The sequence below is a fragment of the Polypterus senegalus genome, chromosome 13 (genome assembly GCF_016835505.1).
Source record: "Polypterus senegalus isolate Bchr_013 chromosome 13, ASM1683550v1, whole genome shotgun sequence".
NCBI classification, from domain to species: Eukaryota; Metazoa; Chordata; class Cladistia; order Polypteriformes; family Polypteridae; genus Polypterus; species Polypterus senegalus.
Window position 1 is genome coordinate 44540063 of NC_053166.1, and position 15597 is coordinate 44555659.

The 15597-nt window shown below is 34.2% G+C and overlaps 1 protein-coding gene across 1 annotated transcript in view; it reads left to right on the plus strand.

Annotated features, from left to right (window-relative positions):
- LOC120542186 (leucine--tRNA ligase, cytoplasmic-like) overlaps positions 1 to 15597 on the plus strand; it is a 71766-nt gene that overhangs the window by 8384 nt on the left and 47785 nt on the right. The window contains exons 3-11 of the mRNA XM_039774460.1: positions 3439 to 3526; positions 5845 to 5925; positions 6224 to 6358; positions 7664 to 7825; positions 8345 to 8457; positions 9350 to 9413; positions 9532 to 9599; positions 10574 to 10799; positions 15427 to 15514. Of these exons, the coding sequence (XP_039630394.1) occupies positions 3439 to 3526; positions 5845 to 5925; positions 6224 to 6358; positions 7664 to 7825; positions 8345 to 8457; positions 9350 to 9413; positions 9532 to 9599; positions 10574 to 10799; positions 15427 to 15514 (1025 nt within the window). The remainder of the gene's footprint in view (positions 1 to 3438; positions 3527 to 5844; positions 5926 to 6223; positions 6359 to 7663; positions 7826 to 8344; positions 8458 to 9349; positions 9414 to 9531; positions 9600 to 10573; positions 10800 to 15426; positions 15515 to 15597) is intronic.

Here is a 15597-nt window from a genome sequence, read left to right on the forward strand (position 1 = left end):
ACTGAAAAGCAAGCAAAATTAGATGCATTACAGAAAGCGGACTTTGTGGCTCTTACTGGGGATCATTGGACTTCCGTGACCGTTAGTAATTCTAAATACATCTAATTACAAAATGTTCAATGATCACACTGTTTTAGCCTAATGTACAAAATAATTTTGGCTAATGTTACTCAGAGTTTAAAGAGTAAGCTGGTCAAATTACCTTTTATGTTTCTGACTTATTTTTTTAAGAAGAAAAACTGCACTTTATGGTGAAATTTTGGTTATTATTATTTAAAGACAATACTATTCTGAAAATGTACTTAAAGTACTTAAACTACCACTTTATTTTTAAGTCTGCCCAATTTTAACCAGGGATGATATTTTTGTTTCTGTTTTGAATTCAAATGCAGTTTAAAGCTTTTTTTCAGAAATTAAAACAGCTTCAGTTTACAATATTCATGTCCATGTCTATTATTTGATTCTGTCGCCCACTAAAACCGTTTTAAATAAAAAAAAAAACAAACATTTGCGATTTGGGGCAAATTTACGTGTCGATTACATACGATTAATCAAGATTAATTCTTACACAGCCTCTAATTAATTGGATTAATTTTTTTAATCGAGTCCCACCCCTAATATATATATGTAGATATATATATGTAGATTTGTATATATATGTGTATATACAGTATATATGTAGATATGTATATGTTGTATATACAGTATATATATATGTGTGTAGATGTGTATATATATATATATATATATATATTTATATATATGTTTATATGTATATATATGTTTATATATGTGTCTGTGTGTGTGTGTGTATATATATATATATATATATATATATATATATATATATATATATATATATATATATATATGCCAGCAACACTCATGACAATTACAAAACAATTACATTGTCAATCATGTTACGTTATTATTAAAATGTTTCCTTTTCTTTTTACTTCTCCGCTGCCAATCGCAGCTATTTTGCTATATATATATATATATATATATATATATATATATATATATATATATATATAAATAGATAGATATGACAACAACACTCATATCAATGACAAAACAATTACATTAACAATCATCTTACGTTATTTTTAAAATGTTTGCTTTTCTTTTTCATAACTTCTTTAACACACTAGTTCTCCGCTGCGAAGCGCGGGTATTCTGCTAGTGATTAAATAAAGGCACATGCCATATTTCTTTTTAATTAAAGTTTAGCTTTAGCCACCAAATATAAAATAGCTTGAAGGCCAAGGAAAAGGAAATGGTAAGAGAAAGCCCAAAAATGGAAGAAGGGAAGATCTGCCCGGCCAAGAACAAACAAAATAAGCAAAACAGAAAATAAAGATGAAGAATAGACAGTAAAAATACTGGTGGCCAGCTACAGAAGGAAGTCGAGATAATAATGGTTCCCATGAGAACTTAAAATATTGGTTGGACAGGTGCAGAGGGGAGTCGGAGAGAACAGCGAATGAGCTAATTTGAGCGAGGTCAGGATGATAAGAAATAATTATATAAACTTTGATTTCTGAACTGTTCAGGGCTCAGTCTGATTTGGCCGAATTGGGTTGAGTCCGTGTTATTGTTTTATTGCAAAATATAAACTCTGTTTGCCTTCATTCAGGTAAGAACCTTTTGGTGACAATTTTTTGTCATGACAGCAGTCGGCTTATTATAGTGTATTTGTTGTGCAATTATTCTTTTAAAGAATGAAGCAACATTTTGTGTTCCACTTAGTGTGGCATTAGTGTGTTCACTTTAAGCAGAATAAACTGTGTGCTTAGATGAGGTTTTGTTCAAGTTCAAGGGATTCTACCCCTCACCCACTGTTAAAATTATCTGTTTATTTTGAATGTAAAGAAACCTTGTTTAAGTTTTAAAACTTAAGATAATTTTTAACAAAATGTGAGTAAAGTATCATTTTTGTTTCCTTCTGAATTACAGTTGTGAAATTTGACTTTCAGTATCTAATGTCTTATAGATGTGTAAGGCTTTACAAAACATTTATTTTAGACCGTTATTAAATGCATTTTTGGTTAATTTACAACAAATGTATATAACAGCTATCCTAATTGTTATTTCTTTGTTCTGGATTGGTTCTGTTCAACTGAAATATGGAGAAATTCAAACCACATACTGTATTTTGTTTCAAACTATTTTTCTTTCTTATTTGAAACATCTCAGTATTTGATTCCTCTGCACTCAGTTACTGATTATAATACTTATAACATCAGTCTCTCTGTTCTAAGATGTCCTAGCGTCATTTTTTTTTAAGAATTGTTTTAGCGATTTTGATGAAGTTAAGATAAGCTGATAGTGTTACACTAGAAAACTGTCAGGTTATTCAAACTGTAAACATGAGCAAAAATAAGTTGATGAAAAATTAATATGGTAGTTTAAGGGGTGGTTCTGAGGCTAGGGATCTGCACTGGCAATCGGAAGGTTCCCAGTTCGAATCCTGTAAATGCCAAAAGGAACTCTGCTCTGTTGGGCCCTTGAGCAAGGCCCTTAACCTGCAATTGCTGAGTGCTTTGAGTAGTGAGAAAAGCGCTATATAAATGCAAAGAATTATTTATTATTATTATTATTAACTTTACTAAAAAAGTGAATATAAAAACAACAGATAAGAAAGCAGGAAAGTATCACTCATCTCACTTTCAGGATTAATAAGATGTTTAGTTAAATTTATGACAACATACTTTATGCAGTTTATTATTTCTATCTAATAGATCATTTTGAATTGGGAATATATAACATTGGATAATTTCTGATGTATACTTTAGCACATTAAGTTTAGATGATTTATTTTCTCACATTATTTAAAAACAAAATCGGGAATTTCATGTGAAATTTTCTGTGAATGAAGGGTTCAATTCTGGTATCTTACATTGTTGTGTGCTACTTGGAACAGATACACATACTATACTGTAATTTCCTTGTCAAGTTTCACTCTTTTCTGAAAAATGCAGAGATTACTTTTAAAGTGGGATGAGGATTATTTGTTTATTTTTTACCTGGTGTACTGTTTTCTTTGTAACAGTGAATTTAAATCATTGTGTGTATATGGTCAAATTGGTCATGAAACTATGAAATAGTTAAAAAAATAATTTGAAGCCATTCTATGTTAAGTTGTTTTTTCTTTTCTTCCAGTTGTTAACTCTATTTTTGAAAAACTGTTCTAAAGTTTATTAGTAATATATTCAACTTCAAAGCTTAGGTCATTTTTGTATTTGCACTGAACCAATTCAGACAGTTTACAAGATCAAGTGCTGCTTTTTTAGAACTCCAAAATTTCTGGTTTATTAAACAACATTGATTTTTTAAACTGTATCTGTTTCAATAAACCACTTTCAATCATAAATTTAAAATATACCCATGATGCAAATGCATAAAGTGTCTTTGTTTATCTCCTTTCTATCACAGCAAGAATAAGTTCTTGGTCACATTTCCATATCCCTATATGAATGGTCGACTACATCTTGGACATACCTTCTCTCTTTCAAAGTGTGAGGTACATAGTAAACTTAATGAGTCACTAATAAATTAATGTACTTTCTCATAATAAATTATTTTTTGCGCATGTTTATTTTTATTGAAGCTTAGTTTTAATAAATAATTATTTTCCCATCCACCTTGAAAATGTGATGTTAAGCATTACACATTTTGACAAATTTCCTTATGTAGAAAATTAGTTGTATATTGTTTTTCCTGACATTTGTAAATCTTCTTTTATAGCTGCATTATCTTATTATGACATCTTGTACAAGTTTCAGAATGTATATACAGTATATGTATGCAGTGAATACATTTGACTTGAGCTTTCCTAGCTTTCATACTGTTTCTCTGTACGTTTAGGATTTGTTTACTCGGAGGTTGATGCGCTTGCTGCTTCCTGAGCAGCTCTTCTTTTCTCCACCCTAGTGGCCCGCTCCTTCTCTTCTTTTGTCTGCATCTTTTTAAGTTAAAACTGATTAATTCAGTGTTTGTGTTGCAATTATTTAGTACGCTTTTCTTAATTTTTCACTTAAGCTGGTACTTAAGTTTTCAATATGCCTCAAGAATGATTTAAGATATGAAGAGGTAGGGGAAGTGACGGCGAAGGTGATAGGGAATAAGAACGGCGCCTGTACGCATGTGCTGCATGGCCACCCTGCTGGCCGCTGCCGAGAGCTGATTCTACAAAAAATAAATAAAAATAAAAAGTAATAAAAATCATCACCCCAAAAGCAGAAAGTAGACACCATGTAGTATATGTGTACTAAATTTCAGGTCAATAGGTGAAACAGTTTGCGAGCTACAGGTGATTTAAAATTCTGGAGAGACAAACGAATAGCCACGATAGCGTATTATATAAGTATATATATATATATATATATATATATATATATATAACTGCTCTGGACCAGGGCATTACTGAGCTTCTGGACAGTCTTAGGTGCAACCTAGCAGCATTGGATGGACCGAAACATAATGTCCCAGAGGTGTTCTATTGGATTTAGATAAGCGAGTGTGGGAGCCAGTCAATGGTATCAATTCCTTCATGTACCAGGAACTGCCTGCATACTCTCGCCACATGAGGCTGGGCATTGTCGTGCACCAGGAGGAACCCATGACCCACTGCACCAGCATAGGGTCTGACAATAGGTCCAAGGGTTTCATCCCGATACCTAATGGCAGTCAAGGTGCCATTGTCTAGCCTGTAGAGGTCTGTGCGTCCCTCCATGAATATGCCTGACTACCACCAAACTGGTCATGCTGAGTGATGTTACAGGTAGCATAACATTCTCAAAGGCATCTCCAGACCCTTTCACGTCTGTCAAATGTGCTCAGGGTGAACCTACTCTCATCTGTGAAAATTACAGAGCGCCGGTAGTGGACCTGCCAGTTCTGGTATTCTATGGCAAATGCCAATCAAGCTCCACGGTTATGGGCAGTGAGCACAGGGCCCACTATAGAGGACGTTGGGCCCTCAGGCCACCCTCATGTAGTCTGTTTCTGATTGTTTGGTCAGAGACATTCACACCACTGGCCTGCTGGAGATCATTTTGTAGGGCTCTGGCAGTGCTCATCCTGTTCCTCTTTGCCCAAAAGAGCACATACCAGTCCTGCTGATGGGATAAGGACCTTCTACAACCCTGTCCAGCTCTGCTACAGTATCCGCCTGTCTCCAGGAATCTCTTCCAAGTCCTTGAGACTGTGCTGGGAGACACAGCAAACATTCTATCAATGGCAATATTGATGTGCTAACCTGGAGAAGTTGGACTACCTGTGCAACCTGTGTAGGGTCCAGGTATCGCCTCATGCTACCACTAGTGACACTGATTGTAGCCAAATGCAAAACTAGTGAAAACACAGTCAGAAAAGATGAGGAGGGAAAAATGTCAGTGGCCTCCATCTGTTAAACCATTCCTGTTTTGGGGGTCGTCTCATTGTTGCCCCTCTAGTGCACCTGTTGTTAATCGGTTTCAGCTGCTTTGGTGTTAATGAAATTAACAGCCCAATTTCCAGAAGTGTCATTGACTTGATGCTATACTCTGATTAAAAAGTGTTCATTTAATTTATTTATTTATATGTAATATATAAACATAGAGACAGAATTTTTATAATGTTTTGTTGTTGCAAATACTATGTCACATTCTTTATGTACTACTTGAGAAGCCGAGAAGTAAAATAGTTAAAAACGTACACTTTCTTATTATGAATCCATTTATATTGTGTGATTTGTTCCTTATAGATGAATTAAATTGTGACAAAATCTATATTCTTTGCAAAAATAAGAATCCTTTCTGTTTTGTGATAGTTTTTGATAGTTTGAAAATTTATTTCCAGTTTGCTGTGGGATTTCAGCGATTAAAAGGGAAACATTGCCTCTTTCCTTTTGGGCTTCATTGTACTGGAATGCCAATTAAAGTGAGTAAAATTGTTTTCTTTATGTGTAGGAATGGCAAAAGGAAAGCTTTTGTAGAACATGGTCTTTGGGTTTGTCATAAAATTAAACATGTTTTTACCTGTAATGATTTGTCTGTCTGCATTGAATTAATATGTTAACTGGAAGGAATTCTCTGTAAGTGAATAAAGTATCATCAGTCTTTTTGCATGTTTTATACATTGTATTATGCTCAGTTTGACAAAATATAGGCTACAAATTAATATGATAAATAGAAATTGAATTACAGTTCCTTAAATTTAAAAAAGTTATTTTCCACAGGCTTGTGCAGATAAACTGAAGAGAGAACATGAGGTTTATGGATACCCACCTCAATTTCCAGATGAGGATGAAGAAGTTCCAGTTACAAAGCAAGGGGATGAGATTATTATAAAAGATAAAGCCAAAGGAAAAAAGGTTACTTTTTCCCTTTGCCAAATTCTTTTTCTTTTGTCCTATCTAATTCTGTTTTTCTCAGACTATTTGACAGTGATTAGGCTTATAGTTAAGATTATTGGGATCTGTACAGTTTTGAACATTACAGGATATTTTGTGTATATCTGTGCATTTTGCGTCTTTCATTAAACTTATGAAAGATAACATTGTGGCAAAAATGGCATTGGGACAGGAAAGCTCTAAATTTTAATAACAATACATTTAGAACTGAAATTAGTAATTTTTTAATGACTGTGAAATGTAGCCCTGTTTAAATAAGTGAATAATTTCTTTCCTCTGTATCTGGTATAGATTCTTGTTCATATGTTGCTTGGTGTGCATGTGGGTTTAAAGCAAAAACAGAAAAAACTACTTTTGGCTGCGCATATTTGTTTTTCTATTTTTTAACTACATCTAACTAACATCAGATCAAATACCCCATCCACTCACCATTTATATATCAGAGAATGAAAAAATAAAGAAAGCAACAACACAGGTACCTGAAAATATTGCATTGCATACGATCTCTTATTAAATACATTTTGCTTAGCCTGAGTTGAGAAGTATGTGGACTATGTACTGTATAATTGAGAAACTTTATATAATATGGTGGTACAAATTGTGAGTAAAAGTTTGGAACCTTTGCTAGGTGTCCTTTATCAGTGTGTATTAAAAAAACATGTTTGTGAAGGTTATTTTGAAAGCATGTAAACATTTTATCAGTCCCAAATACCAAGTGTATTTGATATGTTGGATATTATACAAATAAGACAGCCACATCTCAAATCAATAAGTCCTTATACTGTACTTCATATACAATGTTTTACATGAAAACAGAAAAATGTAATTTACTACTTAAAGCACTGTAACAAGTATTATTTTTCATTTCATATAATACTCATCAGCCAATTCATCCAGAGAATGTGATCTTGTTTATATTTTATGTGTATTGCGCTCTCTTTCTCTCTGTTCCCCTCCCCCTTCCCCTCATATCCTTGTGGCACTCCCCGATGCCTTTCCAGGGTATGCTGTCTTCTAGCAGCTTTGGTGTTGTATAGGAACTGTTCTGCTACTGGTGTAGCTTTCTGTTTCATTTGTAGAAGCTTCCTTTGAAAACTGACCCTTTTCTGTGCCATCTTATTAAAGCCCCAGCACAATAATGACAGCCTGACACACTATCACAATATATGTATAGTACTTAATATTCACACAGATTTTTAGGGAAAAATAACATTATATTAATGTTTTACTCTTAAAGGAAAAAAATATATTTTTGTCTCTACACAGAGTAAAGCAGCAGCTAAATCGGGAGGTGCAAAATACCAGTGGGAGATCATGAAATCTTTGGGTCTGTCTGATGAAGAGATTGCCAAATTTGCTGAAGCTGAATATTGGCTCCAATATTTCCCACCTTTGGCAGTGCAGGATATGAAGTGCATGGGGCTCAAGGTGATTTTTGTTCAGTTCTCTATCTCGTGAGTGTAAATTGGAAAGTAAATTATGTCTGAAGAGATGGACTTTCAGTCACTGTTTAGTATTGCACTTTCTGCAGCTATGATTATATATAAATCTTCATAGGAAGTAACTGAAACATTATTTTTCTGATGTGTAATGTTCATTAAAAAATGAGGGTATTAGTGTATATTGGGTTAGGAAAAATGTGTTTTTCAAAACATTTATACAGGTTAAATTACTTATTTCTGACATTTTTTAATTCTACTGTAAATGACGCCTGTTTAATCTTTGAAGTGTTTACTAGCATTGTAACACTAGCATGATAGTGATTTGATGTTGCTTTTTTGTTAAGCTTTCATTATATTTCAGAAGAGTAGTACAGTTTGCGTAGTGAAGCTGTAAGGTTACAGAGCTAACAATTTTTATATTTTACTCTTCTTGTATTGATTAGTGTAGAACACAATAAGAGAAAAATCTTTTTAGGTTTTGCTAAGGTGTGAAATCATATTGCAGGTCGACTGGCGACGTTCATTCATAACAACTGATGCTAACCCATACTATGACTCATTTGTAAGGTGGCAGTTTAAGACACTGAAAGAAAGAAATAAGATCAAATTTGGAAAAAGGTAATTATATCTTACAGACCTTGAAACAAATGTGACTATAAAATGTTGACTTTTTAACAAAGAAAATAGTTTCATTCAAATGAAGAGAGTGAATAGTGTTTTAATGTGTGTGTGTGTGTGTGTGTGTGTGGTACTAGGAATGTATTCTCTCCAGCCTGCATTAGGCAAATATGTTTCCAGCTGTTCAGGATGGAGTGGGTTTGTTATGCTTTAGGGTATTGTGGCAGCGAGCACATGACATGTTGAGGGGTTGAGGGAAGAATGAATTCTCCTAAATATGAAAAAGTTGGGGAAGCTAATATCACTGTCAGTGATGAAAATGAGGCTAACAGTGATCCAAAACATACCTCTGAATCAACCATAACATTGTTTTTAAAAAAAAAAGGATCAGGGTTTTGGAAAGGCCCCTTCACAGTCAACAAACTTGCAATGCATGCATGTAAGTTCACCTAAGAATATTTTAGAATTAGAAATGCTTCTCAAGGGAGATTCTAAAGCAAGAACATAGGGACTGTTAGCTGTACAAGAAACATGTAGAGGCGGCAATTCCAAAACATTTATGATTTGCCACAGTTCACTTCTTATCAATCAGTGTAAAATTCTGTCATTATAATAATGTTTTGATTTCCTTTGTACTAGAAATAGATGGATGTCAGCTATGCATAACCCTGTTTGTTTTGCAACCTTGATAATTTTTTACAATGAGGATGCATTACCTTTGTGTAGCAGGAAGGGAATGTGTTGCATACAATCAGATGATTCTATTTTAAGTGACTTCGTATTTGATTAAAATGTAAAAGTGAAATATTAAAAATCAGAATATAAAATAGATAGGTACACGTTGTAATAATAGCATGTTAATCTTAGAAAAACTGTGTGTATTTGCTTGCAGGTATACCATATACTCTCCAAAGGATGGACAACCTTGCATGGACCATGATAGGCAGACAGGAGAGGTAGCTGAAATATAATATATATGCTGTAAATGTGCTCACACTATAAAAAGGTCTGCTTTTTATAATGCTTTGTGTTTTCTTTGTTTCATTTTACATTTTTCCACCTTGTGCATTGCAGGGAGTTGGCCCACAAGAATATACTTTAATTAAAATGAGGATAATGGAACCTCTGCCTTTAAAACTACGGTAGATACATTTTTTAATAATAATTGACATTTTAGTGTACCAAAACATAAGCACATCAGTAACATTTTAGTAGTGTTAAATTATGATTTCAAACTGAGACAGTGCCTGTAAATTCATTGAAGCCTCTAGAAGCACTATTTTCTTTAAAGTAACATGGCTTTCAAAAACCTGCCTATAATGTACTCTTTAAGAAACATAATTGCTATTATTAAATTATGTATGTTTTTGCCAAATATTAGAACAGCCATAGAATGTAATGATACAGTTTTATGTTAACTTGTACATATTATTCCTACCTTGTGTCCTGTGCTTGCTGGAATAGGCTTACACAGGTCCCTGCTCAGGATAAGTTTGTGTGAAAAATGGATGAATCAATGGATATTATTAAAATGAAAGGTTGTTTTAAAGATGAAGCTCTACTATATCAGAATCTAATGTATGTAGTTATGTTATTGTCTGTGTGAAAGATTGTAGGACTGACAAATAAAGAATTATTATTCAGTCAGGATTTTTCATCAGATTGTCTCTTTCCAGTTATGTTTCATTAAAATAAATCTGTGTTTGTCTATGTTGTTTCCCACACAATATCAGAAATATGACTTTGTTTTTTGTTTGTATTGTTTCATTGATTTACAAGGTAAATATGTAACTATTTATGTTGACTTCATCAAGAACCAGAGAGCAAATTACATGTCTAATTTACCTTCTTGGGAGTTTTACTGCCTCATGTTTTTTCTCTTAAGATATATTTTACAAATAAGACTGCTTTTATCTTTTGCTTTCATTTAGTCAGAACAAATCTATTTGTGTAAGGTTTCTTTTTGTATACTGTATACCTCTAATTGTATGGTTAAATTTAGAGAATGTAACTGTTATAAACTGTAACTGAATCACTGCTATAAACTCAAGAATTTATGAAACATTTTAGGATTTATTTGTTTCTCATTGTTTTTCTCATTTTGTTCCTATTAAAGTACTCTCAAAGGTAGATCCATATTCATGGTGGCAGCTACTCTTAGACCAGAGACAATGTTTGGACAAACTAACTGCTGGGTCAGACCTGACATGAAGTATATTGCATTTGAGACTTCAAGTGGAGAGATTTTCATTAGTACTAGGCGGTCAGCGAGGAACATGTCATATCAAGGCTTTACGAAAGAGAATGGTGTTGTACCTGTTGTTATAGAGCTTCTTGGAGAGGTATGTTTTGACCTTAAATTATTGGTTGTAACAATTCGTATATTTGGTTCAAAAGTATATTAACTTAATGCTTGACCTCCAACATAATGATTGTTGCTTACATTTGATTTGTTTACATCTGATAAGCTTTTTTGAAGCAGTAATGCCACTGAGCTTTCAAGATTATTTCTTAATTTACAAAAGGTGAGTTATGGCTATGCATTTTTTTACAAATATTTTTGAAGTTCCTAGGTTTAAGATAGTAGAAATATTTAGGATGCCACAAATGTAGAAATTGATTAATTTATGGTTGTTAAATTGGCTGGCTGTTAAAACGTTACCCCATAAACATCACAGTCATGTCTATTTTTAATCTGAGAAGTCCAAGGGCATTTCTTCCATTCTGCCAGGCAGAAATATTTAAACAATAACAAACTAAACTATATGTATGGTAAGAGCCTTTCTGAATTGCAAATGAAAACATAAGATATGCCTGCTAATTCTAAAAAACTCAAGGACATCCACTTATTCAAGCTTGAATAGTTTCAGTAGTAATAACTTACCAAACTGAATGGAAGTAATCTTTTTGTATTAATAACTATAAAATAAGATGGTTTATAGACAGAGCTTGAACTGATGATTACATTAATCACAGTGACAAATCTGGTGTGCCTTTGTGATATTGCACTTTGTTAATGGCATTTCATGAAATAAAAATTGATGGTTGGTGAATGTTGGTTTAAAAGGTTTGTGTGTGTGTGTGTATGCATGCATGCATATATATGGCAGCACAGAATCTAAGCATAATGTGGCTTTTCCCCTGGATGTAGCCTTGAAAGCTTTGAGCTGTGACGCTGTAATGGTGGTTTTCTTTTTTTTTTTTTATTTTTAAAAGAAGTCACTTGGCCCCACAACCAGTATTTAGGCTCTCTCTGTCTCTCTCTTTCTAAACTGTGTGTGTCGAAAAACCATGATGGCTGTAATGTGCACTCAAATGTTCACAGCTTAACCACAAAATACCCTCACAAGTCCATAGTCAACATCTGTGGCAGAGCGACGGGCATTAAGCAAACTCCTACCTACCTACGGTGTCCACCCACATAGGGTTACTGAATCGGTATCATTCATTTATATAAACATACACACACATATATGTCAAATTTGGTGGAGGTCCCATCATGTTGTGGAGCTATGTGGCTAGTTCAGGGACTGGTGCCCTTGTTAAAGTCGAGGGTTGGTTGAATTCAACCCAGTATCAACAAATTGTTCAGGATAATGTTCAAGCATCAGTCACAAAGTTGAAGTTGCGCAGGGGTTCGATATTCCAACAAGACAATGACCCCAAAACACAGTTCGAAATCTACAAAGGCATTCATGCAGAGGGAGAAGTACAATGTTCTGGAATAGCGTCACAGTCCCCTGACTTGAATATCATCCAAAATCTATGGGATGATTTGAAGCAGGCTGTCCATGCTCGGCAGCCATCAAATTGAACTGAACTGGAGAGATTTTGTATGGAAGAATGGTCAAAAATACCTCCATCCAGAATCCAGACACTCATCAAAGACTATAGGAGGCATCTAGAGGCTGTTATATTTGCAAAAGCAGGCTCAACTAAGTATTGATGTAATATCTCTGTTAGGGTACCCAAATTTATGCATCTGTCTAATTTTGTTATGCATATTTTCTGTTAATCCAATAAATTTAATGTCACAGCTGACATACTACTATTTCCATAAGGCATGTCGTATATTAAAAGGAAGTTGCTACTTTGAAAGCTCAGCCAATGATAAACATAAATCCAAAGAATTAAGAGGGGTTCCCAAACTTTTTCATATGACTGTACAGTGGAACCTCGGTTCACGAACGTCTCTGTACACGTACAAATCGGTTTATGATCAAAAAGTTCGCCAAACTTTTGCCACGGTTCACGACCGTACATTCGGTATACAAACAAGCCAGTTTCCCTTTTTGGTTTGTGTGCGCCGATGATTTCCACACGTGTTGCATTGTTCTTGGTCAGATGTGCGTGCTTTCACAGTGAACTCTTTGTGCTCTATTTCATTTCCCTTCTGGTTCGTACGCGGCGATTACTGTATTTAAGCACGTGTTCAGTTTCTCCCTGTTCATTGTTCTCAGTCAGACGTGCGTGCTTTACCTGTGAACTCTTTGTGCTCTACAGTATTTCGTGTGCTTTTGCAGTTAACCTTGGCTTCTAAGCACTGTAACCTCCTCTCCACCCAGTTCCTCCTCACTTCATGCCAGAACTCGACTCATGCAAGGTTAGTTTTCTTTGTGGTTTATGGTTAGTTTTTGTATTACAGATTTTTCAAATGTTCATTTTTCGGTTCGTAGCATGAATTGTTGCAGTGTTACTTTTCTTGGTTGTTTATTAATTTACGGATTTTTCAAATGTTCCTTTTTTTCCCCTGTGCTTAAAACTCATTTTTAAAAAAGTGTTTACAGCGATCGCGTTGTAAGGCTATTAGCGTAAACTCCTGCAATGTTACTTTCTTGGTTGGTTTTTAAATAAAGTTTGGATATGTTCTAATGTTCCTTTTTTTCCCCCTGTGCTTAAAACTCATTTAAAAAAAAGAAATGTTCACACCGATCGGGTCGTAAGGCTATAGCGCGAACTCTTGCAATGTTTTCTCTGTTGTTCAAGGTTTTCTCACTGTTATTCAATGTTTTTACATTTAGTTTACTATTATGATGTGCATTCTATGGTGTAATTAACTATATTTGTGCTTAAAAATCTTTAAAAAAAATACATTTACATACAGTTCGTACAGTCTGGAACGGATTCATTGTATTTACATACAATCCTATGGGGGAAATTGCTTCGGTTCATGACCAAATTGATTTACGACCAGAGTTTTGGAACGGATTATGGTCGTGAACCGAGGTTCCACTGTATATATAAAATCCAACATCTATCTATCTGTCCACTTTTCATAAGAGAACTACTTAATGGATTTAGATCGGGGTGTTTTTTTTTTTTTTAATATAATTTACTTGAAAATTGCTGCTGATGTTGCAACTTCTCTCATTGCGCTATGTATCATAATTGCAGTACTGATTTATTTGCGCAAATCCAAGAGACACATAGCAGGCTGAGGAAAGTTGGGTGGGGCCCACCTTACTCACACACCAGCCTCAGGGCATTCCTTATTTCCGCTTAGCTAGCAGACGAGAGAACTACTTAATGGATTTAGATTGGGGTTTTTTCTATAATTTGCTTGAACATTCCAGTTGATTTTGTGACTTCTCTCATCGTACTAAGAATCATAATTTGCTTGCAGGAGCGATATATTCTCGCTAATACGAGACAGAGGCTATGGGCAGAGGGAAGGGAGAAGCATGACGTCAGGAGTAGGGAGCCCGGCAGGGCCCTCCTCACTGTCCTGTTTCATTATTACACGGGCGGCGCTGCAGGGGATGGTCTATTTTACTGATAAAGATGTGTGAGAAAATCTGTTTAGAGTCAGACAGACAAATAAATATAAAAAAATATCTCTCTCTACCTCAGCCCTTACACCAAAGTTTGCTTCTTTAGTTGATAGCTCAGAGAAAGGCTTCTATTTGGTGTTTTAGGTGTGAAATGAAATAAATCCCTTATTGACTTGTCATGGAGAGCCTTGAGAAATAATGTTTTGTCAAAAAAGCGGTGCCTAAACCATCCAATAAACTTTATATGGTCTTCATATATTTATCTATTGTAACATAGTTGACTTCTGTTTTACAGTTGTGCTTGAAAGTTTGTGAATCCTTTAGAATTTTCTATATTTCTGCATAAATATGACCTAAAGCATCATCAGATTTTCACTTAAGTCCTAAAAGTTGATAAAGAGAAACCAGTTAAACAAATGAGACAAAAATATTGTACTTGGTCATTTATTTATTAAGGAAAATGATCGAATACTACATATTTGTGAGTGGCAAAAGTATGTGAACCTCTAGGATCAGCAGTTAGTTTGAAGGTGAAACAGGTGTTTTCAATCAATGGGATGACAATCAGGTGTGAGTGGGCACCCTGTGTTATTTAAAGAACAGGGATCTATCAAAGTCTGCTCTTCACAACATATGTTTGTGGAAGTGTATCATGCCACGAACAAAGGAGATTTCTGAGGACACAGCTATAGAAATTAGAGTGTAGGCGTGTACATAATACACTGTTTATCAAGATTCTTCGTATACACAAAGTTATAAATTAGTATGAAACTTTAAAAAAAAAAAAAAAAATCTTAATAGACTGGTCTATTTTATGTGCTTGTATTTTAGCCTGCTGCAAAAAAAGACTAAACTGAATTTGATTAAGCTTATGTGAGAATTTCATGTAAGCATGCTTACCAAGTAAGGAAATGTAGATACATTTCTTGCCCATATAGCCACCAGATTTGATGCTGATCTTAACAAATGCAATTATTATCCAATGAGACAACTATAGTATCAGTTTAAAAGAAACCATTTTTGTCCCAACATGTTGTGCTTAACTGCTGAAAAGCTTGTGCATATGTCTTATTTACAGATAATTACTAATGCTTCTGTTTTACTATTTTTTTTAATGTAAATATTAACTGAATTCGAAATTGGTAATACTGTTTAGATTTTTATTGGTATGGTTGTGTTTTCTGCATCTTATTTTCAGAACATTTTGGGATGTGCACTTCATGCTCCTCTTACTTCCTACAAGACAATTTATGCTTTACCAATGCTTACAATTAAAGAAGATAAAGGTGAGCCTCTTATGTTTATGCATTTGCAAATATTTGACAGATATCACATTGAAAGTTATTCAGAACTGGCAGTTAGTTAATTC